Consider the following 17,389-nt stretch of genomic DNA (forward strand, 5'->3'; position numbering starts at 1 on the left):
CAGCAGGTTAAAATTATTTGTTCATTCACTACACTAAAAGTAATAAAACTGAAACCCAATGCACTCACCATTACTACTCATGACTTTTGCAATATCACGAATGGGCACTGACCGTGAGCTGGTCAGCTGCTTCACAGCATTTGATGCCATCATGTTCATAGGAATCACTAGCTCTCGCAGTTTTCTGAGCGGAATCATAGTACCTAAAAATAATTCACATCTCATAAACAATAAGAACACACAATATGAATGAAAAGCTACAAGAGATTGCATCAACATCGAGTCATACCAGTGTTGGGTTTGTGTCGGTTCTGGAGCGCCATGACCGATCTTATTTGAGCTCTTCTGTCGGGAGAGTTAATTTGGAGTTGGAACGGCTACTTGGATCTGTTGCAGGGTCACACATTGGGGTGATTCCTGTTGATTCACTCTGTAGGTGGGACTATACTAGACATGGCCTACACCTCAACAAGAAGGGAAGGGTAAACTGGCTGGGCTGATAGCAGGAAATTTAAAGGGGGGAGGAACTATATCTCATTGTGGAAACTCTTTTTTAGTGTAAGATCAGTGTCCAGTGGGAAACTCAGCCAGGCAAGTACTAAAGATGTTAAAAAAGTTCAAGATACTCACAAAAGTAAAGTGAAAAATAATGTTAGTATATTTCATCAAAATATTGGGGGATTGAAGAATAAAACTGATGAGCTTCTGCTTTGTTTAGAAGATACAGAAACTGAGACTGTAATAGATGTACTATGCCTGTCTGAGCATCACATTGTCACTGATATGCAAAAGGTTAGCATCAATGGGTACAAATTAGCTGCACATGTAAGTAGAGATAATATGATGAGAGGAGGAGTTGCCATATATGTCAAAAGCTTCCTCAGTGTAAAAAATTTAGAAACTAAAAAATTTTGTGTAGAGCAACATATGGAAGCATGTGCCACTGAACTTAAACTAAATGATGGCACTTTCATAATTGTAACAGTGTATAGGTCCCCCTCAGGGGGATGCTTTGTCGTGCTATCTGTCAGACAGGGGGAAGCTAATTATCATTTGTGGGGATTTCAATGTTGATTCCCTGAAAGAGTGTAATAGGAAGAATGACCTTGTAGTATTACTCAGTTCTTTCAATTTGAGCTACGTCATTGATTTTCCTACTCGGATAACAAAGAACAGCGGTACATTGATAGATAACTTTTCTATAGACCAAGATAAGTTTAAGGTCATAAATGCTTATCCTGTTGAGAATGGTCTTTCAGATCATGGTGCACAGCTAGTTACAGTACATGACATAACTCCATGCAGTATATCAAATCAGACTTACAAAGCAGTGTGTTCAATTAACAATATAAATATTGCAAACTTTAGGGAAAGCCTACAGCAGCTGGACTGGGATGAAGTGTATAAGAAACCCGATGCAAACTTGAAATATAACTTACTTCACGATACATTTTTAAGGGTATTTGAAAATTGTTTTCCCAAGAAAATAGTTAAACATAATTCCAAGAAAACATAAAAAACCTTGGCTAACTAAAGGAATAAGAATATCTTGCAACCGTAAAAGAGAACTGTATCTAACCGCAAGACGGAGTACTGACCCCGAAATTGTTCAATATTATAAAAACTATTGTGCAGTACTAAGAAAATTTATTAAAAAGTCCAGAAGCATGTGTATCATGTTTGAGATCAGTAACTCTGATAATAAAATTAAAGCAATTTGGAATATTATTGAAAGGGAAACAGGGCAACCAAAAGCACAGGAAGACTTTAGTGCCATAAAACTGAATGACAAGTGTACTAACAAACAATCAGAAATTGAAAATATTTTCAATAATCATTTTTTAAATGTTGTGGAGAAAATAGGATCTAGATCTTCACTAGAAGAGGCAAGTCTACTAATAAAAGAGGCCATACCTGTACAGTTTGAAACAACTGTAATTCCACCAACCTCTCCCTCTGATATCAGTAAAATAATAAACTCACTGAAAAGTAAAAGCTCTTACGGAATTGATGGCATTTCCAGCAAGGTACTTAAAGCTTGTTCCCCACAGATGTAGGATTCTCAGCCACTATAATAGCTCTTTGGAGCAGGGTGTTTTCCCCGATAGACTGAAATATGCCATTGTAAAACCATTGCATAAAAAGAAAAAGGGGGATACGTCGGATGTCAACAACTACCGCCCAATCTCTCTTCTGACAGCTCTATCAAAAATTTTTGAGAAAGCAATGTATTCAAGAGCAGCCTCCCATATTTGAAAAAATAAAGTAATAACAAAATGTCAGTTTGGTTTTCAGAAAGGCTTTTCAACAGAAAATGCAATATACGCTTTCATTGATCAAATATTAAATGCTCTGAGTAACCAGACATCACCCATTGGTATTCTTTGTGATCTCTCAAAGGCCTTTGATTGTGTAAATCATGGAATTCTTTTAGATAAGCTAAATCACTATGGTTTGAGGGGGGCAGTGCACAAATGGTTTAATTCGTACTTAACTGGAAGAATGCAGAAAGTTGAAATAAGTGGTTCATGTAATGTTAAAACAACAGCTGATTCCTCAAACTGGGGGGCTATCAAGTACGGGGTCCCACAGGGTTCGGGCTTAGATCCTTTACTGTTCTTGATATACATTAATGACTTACCATTCCACATTGATGAAGATGCAAAGTTAGTTCTTTTTGCTGATGATACAAGTATAGTAAGAACATCCAAAAACCAAGAACTAAGTGATGTAATTGTAAATGATGTTTTTCACAAAATTATTAAGTGGTTCTCAGCAAACGGGCTCTCTTTAAATTTTGATAAAACACAGTATATACAGTTCCGTACAGTAAATGGCACAACTCCAGTAATAAATATAGACTTTGAACAGAAGTCTGTAACTAAGGTAGAATTTTCAAAATTTTTAGGTGTGTCCATTGATGAGAGGTTAAACTGGAAGCAATACATTGATGGTCTGCTGAAACGTCTGAGTTCAGCTACGTATGCTATTAGGATTATTGCAAATTTTGGTGATAAGAACCTCAGTAAATTAGCTTACTATGCCTACTTTCATTCACTGCTTTCGTATGGCATCATATTCTGGGTAATTCATCGTTGAGTAGAAAAGTATTCATTTCTCAAAAACATGTAATCAGAATAATTGCTGGAGCCCACCCATGGTCATCCTGCAGACATCTATTTATGGATCTAGGGATCCTCACAGTAACCTCACAGTATATATACTCACTTATGAAATTTGTTGTTAATAATCCAATCCGGTTCAAAAGTAATAGCAGTGTGCATAGCTATAACACCAGGAGAAAGGATGATCTTCACTATGCAGGGTTAAATCTGACTTTGGCACAGAAAGGGGTAAATTATGCTGCCACAAGAGTCTTTGGTCACCTACCAAACAGCATCAAAAGCCTGACAGATAGCCAACTAACATTTAAAAATAAATTAAAAGAATTTCTAGACGACAACTCCTCCTACTCATTGGCTGAATTTTTAGATATAAATTAAGGGGAAAAAAAACTTAAACATTAGTGTCATGCAATATTTTGTGTAATGTAATATCTTGCACAGACATCTTTTATTAACCTGACACATTCCACATCATTACGAAGTGTCGTATTCATGATCTATGGAACAAGTATTAATTTAATCTAATTTAATCTAATCTAATCTAATCGAGTGGTCTACAAAATATGACATTAACAAAAACTTTAACCACAAGAATGAAAATAAAGTCATAACATTTGTACTGCGAACAAACTTTTGAAATGAAAAGGGTGCTTCCTATGAAATGAATAAGAGGAAAATACTGTACTAAGTTTCAGAAGATACAGAAAAAGCTTAATTGCTCACAATCATAAAAAAGTTATATTTGGTATAGTGAAGATTAAACTTTCAGCAGTTAGAGGCGAAAGTTTTGGAAGAAATATGGATCGTTTTAGGGGAAAAGAAACTGTTCAAAACGTGTATAGTTTTGCTGTCATGGGAGATGTATGACTGAAATTGTAAAAAGCAGTTTCAGCATGGCTGAGGTTAGTGGAATTGTGAACTCTGGTGCTAAAATTCAGGAAGTCATTGTAGGCTGCAATGATGAAAGAGTAAAATATGATTATGTGATCCTAACATATGGTTCTAACAATCAAGCCTATAATGACCATTATGATGTTATACAAACACTCAAGGAGAGATTTTTGATGCTTCATCTCTCCAAGGTAATTGTTGTAAATATTCAAAAGAGACATGAGTTGGTCCACAGTCCTGTGTAAATGTAGCTGTCATACAAACTAACAATAAATCAACACAGACTTGCAATAATTTTAGTAATACCTGTGCTGCAGAGGTAAGTAATTTTAGTAGAAAGTTGTTTGTTAGCCACAGCTTGCACCTAAATGGGCCAGGGAAAAAAGCATTAGGTATCCTTTTAAATGCAGCAATTACAGAATAAGACAACAAAATAACTCCATGTTTGGAATCTACTCCTTTTAAATGGCACCAACAATTTTATCAGACTAATTTTCAAGCTCAGAACATTCTAAGAAAAACAGTTAACAATGGGCCTATTGTTTCAAAGCCCTCATATACTTTTTAGGTAAAAGTATGTATTCTCAGCAAACACTAAAGCAATGACAGTTTTTCACCAAAATATAAGAGGACTTGCAGATAAGTAAATGAAATTTCGGGTCTTTTAGAGGATTCACAGATGCAGATGTATTTTGTTTTAGCGACTGCCGTATGAGAGATGAAGTTGAAATGTTGATGCTGAGTGGAAACTGTCTAGTAACACATACCTTTGAACCATCTTTGAAAAAGATGGTGCAGTAATTTACAAAAAATAGAACATCATACAGAGCATCAGCTTTAAAGAGTCAATGTGTAGAGCACGATTTTGAAATATATGTACTGTATAAACAGGGTGTACATAAAGGCCGGGGACACATTCAGTTATTTATTGCACAAGAACCAAACATTGTACAGATATCATACATATGTCATTTTGAAGAGAAATCCTGAAAGTTTTTTTTCCCATGTATACTGCCACAGAGTAGTTTGGTAATTTGCCGATAGTCAGTGCTAGTTGCAAACATGGCGAGTTCAGGTGCGGAGCGAGCTTTCTGTGTGTTGGAGTTTGACATATCACCAGATCTCACTTGCGTGACTTTTTTCTGTGGGGACACATTAAAGATCTTATGTATGTACCGCCTCTATCACGTGATGTAGCAGAGCTCCAGGAGAGAATACGGGAAGTGACTGCCACAGTTGACGATGCCATGCTGGGACGGGTATGGCAAGAATTCGATTACTGTATTGACGTCTGCCAGGTCACTCATAGTTGGCATATCCAATGTTTGTAAAAAAAAACTTTCAGAGTTTCTCTTCAAAATGCAATATGTATGACAACTGTACAATGTTTATTTCTTATGCAATAAATAATTGAAAGCGTTCCTGGACTTTATGTACATTCTGTATTGTATTATACTTGACTTGTCAATTTTAGTGTTAGCACTTTGAAGAGCTCTTAGGGGACATTAATGTGTTCCTGAGACAGGCAGATTCTCTTTTATCCCAACTGTACTCTAAGTCGAAGAATTTAATAATCACAGACAATTTTAATGTCTGTTTTCTAAATGAGAGCAGAAGTGCATCAGTTTTAGAACATTTAGTTGAGTCTTAACATGATCATGGTAGTAGATGTTCCGACTGGGGTCACCGATACCTGTCAAAGTCTGATTACAATATATTCATAGATAAGTCAAGAGTCAACAGTATCAGTATACATTCAACTGTTAATGCCCTTTCTGACCATGATGGTCAATTGCTTACACTCACTGATTTAAATCCATGCAACAGTTCTGTACATTCCTGGAAATCTTTTATGGTAATAAATGATGAGATCCTTAAAAAGTTCAAATACAGCCCACAAGAGATAGACTGGAGTCCAGTTTTCAGTAAACAGATGCAAATACAAAGTATAGCACTAGCATGCTTTTAAATTAACTTGTGTCTCTACCTGAAGCTACCTTTCCTAAAAACAGTCATGTAGACACTGACCTGGCTCACTGCAAGAATAAAAACACCCTGTAGAACAAAGAGGATGCTGTTTACTTCTCTCAGAACTTATAATGACCCAGAGAAATGGCAGTGCTACAGACTTTACTGTAGTACCCTAAAGAATGTAATAAATAAATCTAAGATTATGTGCATAAAATCTGAAATCGAGAAGCCAGAAAACAATGTAATAACCATTTGGATTGTGATAGAGAGGGAAACTGGTGGGAAAAAACGGAACATGAAAACACACAGATGTTAAACAAAGTGAAACTGTTGCAAAGAATCTTGAAATGGCTATAGAAATCTTGAACAAACATTTTTTGACAGCAGCAGAGAAGGCTGGCTGCAAAGGAACTGTGAACAAATCAATGGCCCTCCTACCAGGAACCTATAGTAAATGAGATTGAGAAGTCATTTAAAATAAAAACTCTGCTGATGATGACAACACTTCAAGCGAAATATTGTTATACTTGTATAATTCGTCTTTGCAACATATTTAACCCATTAAGTACCAAATTAATTTTTTTTTAAGTTGAATTTTTTATTCCTTAATTATAATGTACATAGTGTATGAACCACAATAAGTACAAAAATAGCCAAAGAATATTTATACATGCTGATATAATGGCCATCCTCAAAATAGGACACTGGGATCTAACAGTATTGTATAGCATGCTAAACTGTATTCAAGTCTTAACTATTTATTTCTTGTGAAATGGTACAAAACACTTCACACACAGTGTTACACGGCATTTAACACAATATGTTTTTGGTTTCCCGTTGCATTTAGCTCTTACACATCTTATTTGCATGCTTCTTTTGTCAATCATATGACCAATTCCATCAAACCTGATGTCTGGTATCACTCTCAACTGACTTGATGGGTATTCCATTGGACGTCCAATATTCGGTCTTCCAGTGTCCAATTTCAGGTATGCAACAGCATGTCTGAAATCCAGTAAATCCAGTGCATTTTTCCCATGTACTAGTCTGTAGAAGAGACAGGCATTCATGAGGGCCATTTCCAGCATACGTGTAAATAGGACCCAGTACCAATTTTTTCCTCTAATTACCATCGCATATTTTCCAACTAACCAGTCGTGGTCAATGTGGTGTCACCGCCAGACACCACACTTGCTAGATGGTAGCTTAAATCGGCCGCGGTCCATTTAGTACATGTCGGACCCGCATGTCGCCACTGTGTGATCGCAGACCGAGCGCCACCACAAGGCAGGTCTCGAGATACGGAATAGCACTCGCCCCAGTTGTACGGACGACATTGCTAGCGACTACACTGACGAAGCCTTTCTCTCATTTGCCGAGAGACAGTTAGAATAGCCTTCAGCTAAGTCCATGGCTACGACCTAGCAAGGCGCCATTAGCCTTACATAGTTTGATAGTTATCGTATGAAATGTCTCATCAAGAACGATGTATACAACAAGGATTAAAAGTTAAGTAATAGCAGCTACGTACTTTTCTTTATATCATTCAATAAGTATCCTGTTTCAGACCTCTATCTAGCCTACGTGAGATTACGCGTGCCTTTCGGCTACTTCAGTGTGGCGTAGCTGTCTTGTTACGCCACTACAGTCAACACCTCCCATGCACGCGTTATACGACTTCAAAACGGCAGGTTGTTGCACTTGTGTCTTCTTACTTGCTTGTCTACTGTACCGCGTAGCTGCTCCCAGTGGTCCAACTTTGTCAACATTTGTACCAATTTAACGCATCTGTTGTCGTGGCCATCGAACAAATAAAACTTCACCATTCCTGTCGAACTCTTAGTCGTAGTTTCCTCGAACTGTCTTTTTCAGTTCATTGCTGCTCAGTAGTGGACAGTCACCAACTCGATTCTCTCTGACAGTCCCAGTTGCTCGAAAATGCAAATTTCTCAGATGACTCAGAAGATCTCTACTAGTGAAGAAGATGTCAAAGTACACACAATGATTCTCGGGTGTTTCAATGCAGTCCAGCATGTTTAGGACTCTACTCTTGATCGCAATAGTAGGTCATCCCTTGCAGTATCTTCTGGATCCTTTCCACAGTATAAATCAAATTTGAAACAGTAGCCACTTGCTCCACAAAGAGACCACAACTTATAGCCAAATCTAATAGGCTTGCCTCGGATAAACTGTTTCAGCCCACTTCATCCATAGTATTTGACTATCATTTCGTCAGTTGACAAACTTTCCTCAAATATTCCAAATTTGTGAAAAGATTCATTTATCATTTTCAACTGTATTATTTACTAATGGGTAACATATTCATAAATATACTTACATAATATGCTGTAAATTTCAAAGTAACTTCATATCCAAGAGAGGGGTCGTTACTTACCTCAGAAACAAAATCTGGTAAAATTACCACGTTCTAAAATGAAAATACAACAGCAGTAGCAGAGTTTCATATTCGAACGTGCAGCAATACAAATAACTGAAGTGATAACACCAAGTCCCAGTGTCCTATTTCGAGTACACTAAATTTTATAACTATGGAAGACAATGAATATAACTCCAATTGAGCTAACAATGCAAGTAGTTTAAAAGAAACATTGTTGACTATAAATAATCACAAAAAGATCTTTGCCACATATATCAAATATTACTAAATTGTCGATAAAGTAAATACCTGCAATAACGAAAAGTGTACCTTAGAATTCAAAAATCAATTAATGGCAGGATATATTGCTTTTAATTCCCTGTAAGCATACATTTGTTATAAAAAGCATCAACAAATGACGTAGAACAGTAATAGTTGCAAATTAATAATTTATTGTGTAGTTATAAATAAGTATGTGCTCTGTCCTCAAAATAGGACACTGGTACTTAATGGGTTAATATATCTCTGTGAGAAAGAATTGTCCCTGAGACACTAAAACTGGCTTTATTGATATCCCTCTTTATAAACAAGGTGATTAAAAATACCCCTCTTTATAAAAAAAAAGAGGTGATTAAAAGAGTCATATTATTGCCCATTTTCCCTTTTAACAATCATTTCAAAATTTCTTGAAAACCTCATGCATCGACTGAATGCCGATAATCTTAATTTCCACAGTGTCCTCAACAAAAGTCAGTTAGGGTCTCATGGTAGTCTCGGAACTGAACAAGCAATATTCTCTTAACAATAAAGCTTACGAAGCCATTAAAATAAAAAAGTCTCCAGAAGGGATCTTTTATGATCCCTCAAAAGGCCTTCACTTGTGTAGACCATCAAATTCTTTTGAAAAAGAAGAAATGTATTTGTAGTTGCAAAAATGATTAGACTTAAGCTGCACAATTTATTAGTGACATGTAGATTTGCACTAGACTGGGACTCAAACCCAGTCCGGATTTCCCACTTTACATGAGCGGTAGCCTTAACCACTTCTGCTCACACACACACATCTCCTGCACTGGCCAAAACCTCCATATGCTACCATGGGTCCACATCCTGGGCACACACACAGTTGCCATGACTTCTCGTGCAGGGAGAGAGATATTTATTACCTTCGTGGCCTGGCTAGGCATGTAATACTATTTTGCAGTGTCTGTGTTTTACGGTGTACTATCAAATTATCTCTTTGCAGCAAGAGGGCCAAGTGGAGGTCATCCAAGCTGCTAGGAGAGGCTCAATTCCCCGGAGGTTGTTTCCATGAAGAGAGGACCAATGGTGAGGCCTAAATGACACCACCTGCTGACAGACGGCAACACAGGGATCATCGGAGGGAATGGAAGGACTAGCAGGCCAAGGTAAGAGGACTCCAGCTTTAGCAGCAGCATCAGCAGCCTCATTTCCTGCCAGACCTACATGACCAGAAACCCACATTAACATCACAATGGCTCCATCAAGAGTGAGCAAGTTACAGCTCTCCTGGACTAAGGAATGCACAGTGTACAGCATGTAAAAGGTGCCAGTGGCCAAATAGATGCCAAGACGGTGAATAGTACTGAGTCAGCGTAAGAGGGACAGACGTGCAGATTCATAAACGAAACACCCACAGTCTAGTTTCAAACAGACAAGGAAGCACCACTGAGGACAGATAGAACATTGAGGGACCGCGTACAGTGTGGGGCCAGGCAAGACACATGGGAGGACCAAGGAAGTTTCTTATCGACATGAGCCCCAGGAATTTTGTAATTTCAACGAACAAAAGAGTGACAGGATCAAGACAAAAAAATGGTGGAGGAAATCAATTGCACAGCCAGAAATTCATACAAACGGTTTTGTCAGAGGAAAAGTGAAAGCTATTGTAAAGGTGATTGAGACTTCGCTGAAGATGCCACTCGAGGAGACAAGTCTGTCGAGAACTGTAATAAATCACAAAATGGTCAAATTTGGTCTTTTAAGAATTCCTAAAGGAAATGGGGCATGCGGCCATGGAAGCTCCATGTGTACAGAGTATAGAAGAGACTAGTCCTCCAGTAGGTGTTCTAAGCTTTCTCCAAATCAAACAACACAGCCACAGTCTGGTATTTGCCACAGAAAACCATTCATGACATGGGTTGACAAAGTGAAGAGATGGTCAACTGCAAACTGCATGCTCAAAATCCACACTCTGCAGTGGTTAGTAAATTGCAACACTCGAGCCACCATACCAGCTGGGTGTGAATCATACTTCCATTACCTTGCAAGCTGGTGAGACACAAGGGGCGGTAACTGGAAGGAAGTTGTTTGTCCTTGCCGGGCTTAGGTACACCAGCGTCTGGGAAATGTGCCCTCTGCCCAGATACGATTGTACATATGATGAAGAAAGTGCTTGCACGCAAGAGAAAGGTTCTGCACCATCTGAATGTGAACATCACCTGGCGCTGGGAGGAGGATCGGGATGAAGTGAGACCATGATGTAGCTCCCTCATTGTAAGAGTGGCACTGTAGCACTCACGATCTGAGAAGAGAAAGGTATCACCCGAGCATCCTCCACTTTCTTCCAATGGGGGAAGGCAGGGTGATAATGGATGGAGCTTGAAATATCCGCAAAAAAGCTGTTGGACATAGCAGTAGGGTCCACTATGACATCATCTGCTAGGGTCAGGCTGGAGATTAGGGCGTGGTCCCAGATAATCATTGGAGGTTGGCCCACATGACGGAAAGAGGGAGTGGAACTGTTAAAAAAACTAGTAAAGGAAATCAGCAAGCTTTTCTGCTATCCTGAAGAACACGACACTGTGCACACATCTGTTTATAACAAATTTTAGGATGACAGTCTCCATGCATGAATTGCGTCACAACATGCCCAAGTCCACCAAGGGATAGGGACACGGCATGGTAAGGAGGAAGAGCGAGGTATGGAATGTTCTGTGGTGGTAAGGATAACATTTGTAAGATATTCTAACTGTTCATCACAACTATGGAAATGTTGTTTGTCGAAAGGTCGCCAGGGAGATCTAAAGCCTCCACTTGGCCTTAGAATGCCGCTGTTTGGGTGTGCACAATGGTGGGGTAGGAGTTAGCAATTCGACAGCACACAGGTAATGGTGACTCAAGTACATGTCAGGTAATGGACCACTTGAGATGATGAGCAAGCTGTACAGTGTAGAAGGAGAGGTCCAAATGGGAATAGGTGTGAGTGGAGTTTGAAGGGAAAACGGGTGCTCCCGTGTTAACGCAGATGAGGTTAAGTTGATTGAGGTCAGCCACAAGGGCGCCTCTCCAACTGGTTATGGGAGAATCCCAAAGGGGTTGGTGCACATTAAAGTCACTGAGCAGCAAAAAGGGGTGAGGGAGTTCCCCAATAAGCTGGAGGAAGTCTATTCTGGTGACACCAAAAGATGAAGGGATGTAAACGATACAAAGGGAAAAGGTCAAGTGAGGAAGGAAAATGGGGAATGCAACAGCTTGAAGCAAGGTCGTCAGGGAGAGGGGTTAACAATGAACATCATCCTGGATGAGCAGCATGACTCCTCCACGAGATGGAATGCCATCCTCGGAACGAAGGTCAAAGCAGACTGGGAAGAAATGCGTGAGCTCAAAGCGGTCGCGAGGTCGCAATTTTGTTTCCTGGAGGCAGAGAACAAATAGATGCCGCGATTCTAAGAGCAGACATAAGTCCTCTTTGTTGGATCTAAGGACTGATGACCACAGCAGTTAAGTCCCATAGTGCTCAGAGCCATTTGAACCATTTGTTGGATCTAAGGCCACGAATGTTCCACTGAAGGACAGTCATAACAAGCAAAGGGGAGGAGGGAAAAAATGAATAGGTGTCATTTCATTGTCTACCGAGTGCCAGCATTTGAAGACTCACTGCTACAGGGCACAGAGGCAGAAGGATCCTGCTCCATGTGGCCTACAGAGGCATCGGCATTCTCCTTCTGTCAGTCTGCAAAGTCCTGAGCAGAAAAATGGTTGGTGGTACACACCGGCGACACGGAGGTTGGCCGAGTGAGGGTATCATGTGGCAACGTTGTTGAAGAGGACCTCCATGTCTGCGAACGAGAAGACTGTTTGCCTTTGTTTGACTTCTTGGAACCTTTCCAGCTGGCAGAGGAAGAATCAGATATTTGTCAGCTGGAGGGACGTAGGAAGTCTTTGCAGAAGTGTTCCTTCTGTCCTTTCCAGCCTGCTGGTTGTGTAGCAGGTGACTTCATCCCATAAGGCGAAAGTTTAAGTGGCCTGCTGCGCAGCTGGAGGAGGAGATGGGGATGCTACCACGACAGTGGGCGATTTCACAATCATGGTGCTGAATTTGATGTCGCACGTCAGTGTGGTCATGTCCTTCATGGAGTGAGATGTAGCAAAAACAGTACTGCTTTACGTGTCGGATGGTAGAACAAGGGTTTCCAACTATCTGACAACTTGCGAGCAACCGGGTAAGGCACTTTTTCCTTCAACCGGATCTCCTGGACAGACCGCACATCAAGATACACAGGGTAATCTTGGGAGGAGGTGACATGGTCGCCATTGTAGTTGATACAGTGGGGAGAAGGAGGAGGTGGACAGTCGCATCCCTACCACAGGTTACACATTTGGCCGGGTGTAGAAAGAATATTTGAGTGTAGTTGTAATGATGACGCTGATAGCAGCGCATCGGGTTTGGAATGGACGGTCGGACTGTGGTAACTTCACAGACCACTTTGATCTTTGACTTAAGCACCATTCTATCAAAAGTGAGAAAAGGAGTGCATTGTGTAGGTACATGATGAAAGGTTCCCAGGATGCTGTAAAACAAAGATTTATTAAAAAACAAAAAATGAAACACCAAGCAACCAGAGAGTTGGCGAAGACGTTAATTATGAATGTGTGGTAAGGCGCAGACAAATGAAACAAAAAACATTCAATTTTTGTACAGTTTTTTTGTTTTTTACTCTCACATCTCTTGTATGTAGATAGACGATGAAGATGAGCGATTTTAGATATGAAGTATTTCAAGCTCTTAGTATCATATGTGTACGTGAATAATATTATATTGAACAACAGTATCAAGTATTTTTTTATTTACTGAAGTGAAGAGAAGAACATATGAAGAGGATTTTCTTGATTACGACAAGCGCTGGTGTTCTCTGAGTCCGCCGTCTGCAGCTACAATTAAAATGTAAGCAAAGTCCGATGGTCAAAAGATATAAATAAGCACAGAACATTTCAATAATGCAATCGTATTATATCCTACAAAAATGTGTCTTCATACGCACAGTCAATAATATTAAGCAATATTTATTATTATTATTATTTCTCTTTCCTGTCTCAGACGTTATGTCTGGTTAAAAATGGAAAGTGACGCGGACCTTGATCAAGCGCGACTTCCTTTAAACTGTACTGTATATGTTACATTGCTTTTAGGAACTTTTGGGTAATTGAACATGTATCAATAATTACAGATTTCTGTAGTTGTATATATACGTTTGGATGTAGCTGGATTGCGTTGATGTACTGGTGGATATTGTGTGGTATGACTCCTGTAGTTGATAGTATAATTGGTATGATGTCAACTTTATCCTGATGCCACATGTCTTTGACTTCCTCAGCCAGTTGGATGTATTTTCCAATTTTTTCTCCTGTTTTCATCTGTATATTTGTTGTATTGGGTATGGATATTTCAATTAGTTGTGTTAATTTCTTTTTTTTTATTGGTGAGTATGATGTCAGGTTTGTTATGTAGTGTTGTTTTATCTGTTATAATGGTTCTGTTCCAGTATAATTTGTATTCATCATTCTCCAGTACATTTCGTGGTGCATATTTGTATGTGGGAACATGTTGTTTTATTAGTTTATGTTGTATGGCAAGTTGTTGACGTATTATTTTTGCTACATTGTCATGTCTTCTGGTGTATTCTGTATTTGCTAGTATTGTACATCCGCTTGTGATGTGATCTGCTGTTTCTATTTGTTGTTTGCAAAGTCTGCACTTATCTGTTGTGGTATTGGGATCTTTAATAATATGCTTGCTGTAATATCTGGTGTTTATTGTTTGATCCTGTATTGCAATCATCAATCCTTCCGTCTCACTGTATATATTGCCTTTTCTTAGCCATGTGTTGGATGCGTCTTGATCGATGTGTGGCTGTGTTAGATGATACGGGTGCTTGCCATGTAGCGTTTTCTTTTTCCAATTTACTTTCTTTGTATCTGTTGATGTTATGTGATCTAAAAGGTTGTAGAAGTGGTTATGAAATTGCAATGGTGTAGCCGATGTATTTATATGAGTGATTGCTTTGTGTATTTTGCTAGTTTCTGCTCGTTCTATAAAGAATTTTCTTAAATTGTCTACCTGTCCATAATGTAGGTTTCTTATGTCGATAAATCCCCTTCCTTTCTGCTTAATGTGAATCTTTCTGTTGCTGAATGTATTTGATGTATTCTATATTTGTGGCATTGTGATCGTGTAAGTGTATTGAGTGCTTCTAGGTCTGTGTTACTCCATTTCACTATTCCAAATGAGTAGGTCAATATTGGTATAGCATAAGTATTTATAGCTTTTGTCTTGTTTCTTGCTGTCAATTCTGTTTTCAGTGCTTTTGTTAGTCTTTGTCTATATTTTTCTTTTAGTTCTTCTTTAATATTTGTATTATCTACTCCTATTTTTTGTCTGTATCCTAGACATTTATAGGCATCTGTTTTTTCCATCGCTTCTATGCAGTCGCTGTGGTTATCCAATATGTAATCTTGTTTAGTGTGTTTTCCCTTGACTATGCTATTTTTCTTACATTTGTCTGTTCCAAAAGCCATATTTATATCATTGCTGAATACTTCTGTTATCTTTAGTAATTGGTTGAGTTGTTGATTTGTTGCTGCCAGTAGTTTTAGATCATCCATGTATGGCAAATGTGTGATTTTGTGTTGGTATGTTCCAGTAAGATTGTATCCATAATTTGTATTATTTAACATGTTGGATAGTGGGTTCAGAGCAAGGCAGAACCAGAAATGACTTTATGAGTCTCCTTGGTATATTCCACGCTTAATCTGTATTGGCTGTGATGTGATATTATTTGAATTTGTTTGGATATTAAGTGCGGTTTTCCAGTTTTTCGTTACTATGTTTAGGAACTGTATCAATTTAGGATCTACTTTGTATATTGCCAATATTTGTAGTAACCATGAGTGGGGTACACTATCAAAAGCTTTTAGGTAATCAATGTATGCATAGTGTAGCGACCTTTGTTTAGTTTTAGCTTGATGTGTCACCTCTGCATCTATTATCAGTTGCTCTTTACATCCTCATGCTCCTTTGCATCAACCTTTTTGTTCTTCATTTATAATTTTGTTGTGTGTTGTATGTGTCATTAATTTCTGTGTAATGACTGAAGTTAATATTTTGTATATTGGTGGTAGGCATGTTATGGGGCGGTATTTTTCTGGGTTTGCTGTGTCTGCTTGATCTTTAGGTTTCAGATAAGTTATTCCTTGTGTAAGTGTATCAGGGACTGTGTATGGGTCTGCAATGTAACTTAAATAATTTAGTTAGATGTGAATGTGTTGAGGTGAACTACTTTAGCCAGAAATTTGCTATTTTATCTTTTCCAGGGGCTTTCCAATTGTGCGGAGAGTTAATTGCTCGGGTGACTTCGTGTTGCAAAATTATCACTTCGGGCATTTGTGGTATCATCTTGTATGTCTCTGTTTCTGCTTGTATCCACCGTGCATGTCTGTTATGTTGTACCGGGTTTGACCATATGTTGCTCCAGAAGTGTTCCATGTCTGTTATGTTCGGTGGGTTGTCTATTGTAATGTGTGTGTTATCTATTGTCTGATAAAATTTCTTTTGGTTTGTGTTGAATGTTTGGTTTTGTTTCCTTCTATTTTCACTTTTTTTGTATCTTCTAAGTCGTTTGGCCAATGCTTGTAATTTCTGCTTCTTTTCATCTAATTGCTCTATCGCTTCTTGTTGTGAGATTTTACCTAACCTTTTTCGTTTTTTTTCTGATATTTCATTTCTTATAAATTGTGTTAGCTGTCCGATGTCTCTTCTCAGTTTTTCTATTCTGATCTGTAGCCTGTGTTGCCATGCTGGTTTTGTGGGTTTCTTCTCTGTGTTGGTTGGTTCTGATCTCTGCCTAGTGTGTATATTTAGTGTAGTGAGTGCTCCTATATAAACCAGTAGTTGTAACTCTTCCATAGTTGTATTTTCATTTATTTTGTTGTGTATGATTGTGTTGATAGTCGTTATCGTTGTTTTGACTTGTGGGTTATTTGGTGGTCTATGCAAGAATGGTCTAATGTCTGTATTTGTGTCTTTGTATTCTATATATGTTAGCTGAAATTTTTCTTCTATATCTAACATGTGTGTCACTTCATGTTCTATTTGTGCTTGTTCTGGTGGCCGTCTTAAGATGTCGTTTTCCTCTGATTGTTTATTTGATGCGTGGTGTTCTTTGTTTGTTTGCTCTGGGATGTTTGAGTCCATTACTGTATTTCCTCCTTCTGATTGCACATTATTTTATTCCAGTATTTGTTGTACTTGATGTTTGATGCTTTCTAATTCTGACTGGTGTATCCTGTTATTTTTTATTATTACACGGATCTGATCAGCTAGTCGTTGCTCTGTTAAAAATTTTAATTCTGGGTACCTGGTAATAAAGTTTGTGCATATTTCTGATCTGTATCCAGTTGTGTTGGTTCCTAAGTTTGTTGCTTGGTAATAACAGAACATGAGGTGTCGGTTAACTTCATCTGACCATCTCATCCTCTGTCTTTGTTTTCCTTCTAGAGTGGTTGCAGGAAGCATATCCTGCAAAACACCTCTATTTGGATTTAAATCATTTTCCGTGTGGCCAGCAGTGTCGTTACCATTGTGGACGGGCATAGGGTTCAAGCGTCGTCCCCGACCATGACAGCCCTTGTCCGAGGCTTCATTAGTTCTGTCCTGAACCAACTAATCACACTAAAAGGGGGGTTAGCCCTATTAGTGGTTTGTTCTTTTCATCGCCTTTTACGA

At 38.6% G+C, this 17,389-nt stretch overlaps 1 protein-coding gene across 4 annotated transcripts in view; it reads right to left on the reverse strand.

Moving 5' to 3' along the window:
• LOC126457341 (aspartate--tRNA ligase, mitochondrial) overlaps positions 1-17,389 on the reverse strand; it is a 158,183-nt gene that overhangs the window by 124,084 nt on the left and 16,710 nt on the right. For 2 of the 4 annotated variants that reach the window (XM_050093559.1, XM_050093558.1), the window contains exon 2: positions 69-203. The exons of 1 other annotated variant lie outside the window; for it this stretch is intronic. In XM_050093559.1, the coding sequence (XP_049949516.1) occupies positions 69-198 (130 nt within the window). In that variant the 5' untranslated portion in view covers positions 199-203. Of the gene's footprint in view, positions 1-68; positions 204-289; positions 602-17,389 lie in introns of those variants that run through there. One more of the 4 variants, XM_050093557.1, reaches the window with a different exon arrangement.

The sequence above is a fragment of the Schistocerca serialis genome, chromosome 2 (assembly GCF_023864345.2).
Source record: "Schistocerca serialis cubense isolate TAMUIC-IGC-003099 chromosome 2, iqSchSeri2.2, whole genome shotgun sequence".
NCBI lineage: Eukaryota > Metazoa > Arthropoda > Insecta > Orthoptera > Acrididae > Schistocerca > Schistocerca serialis.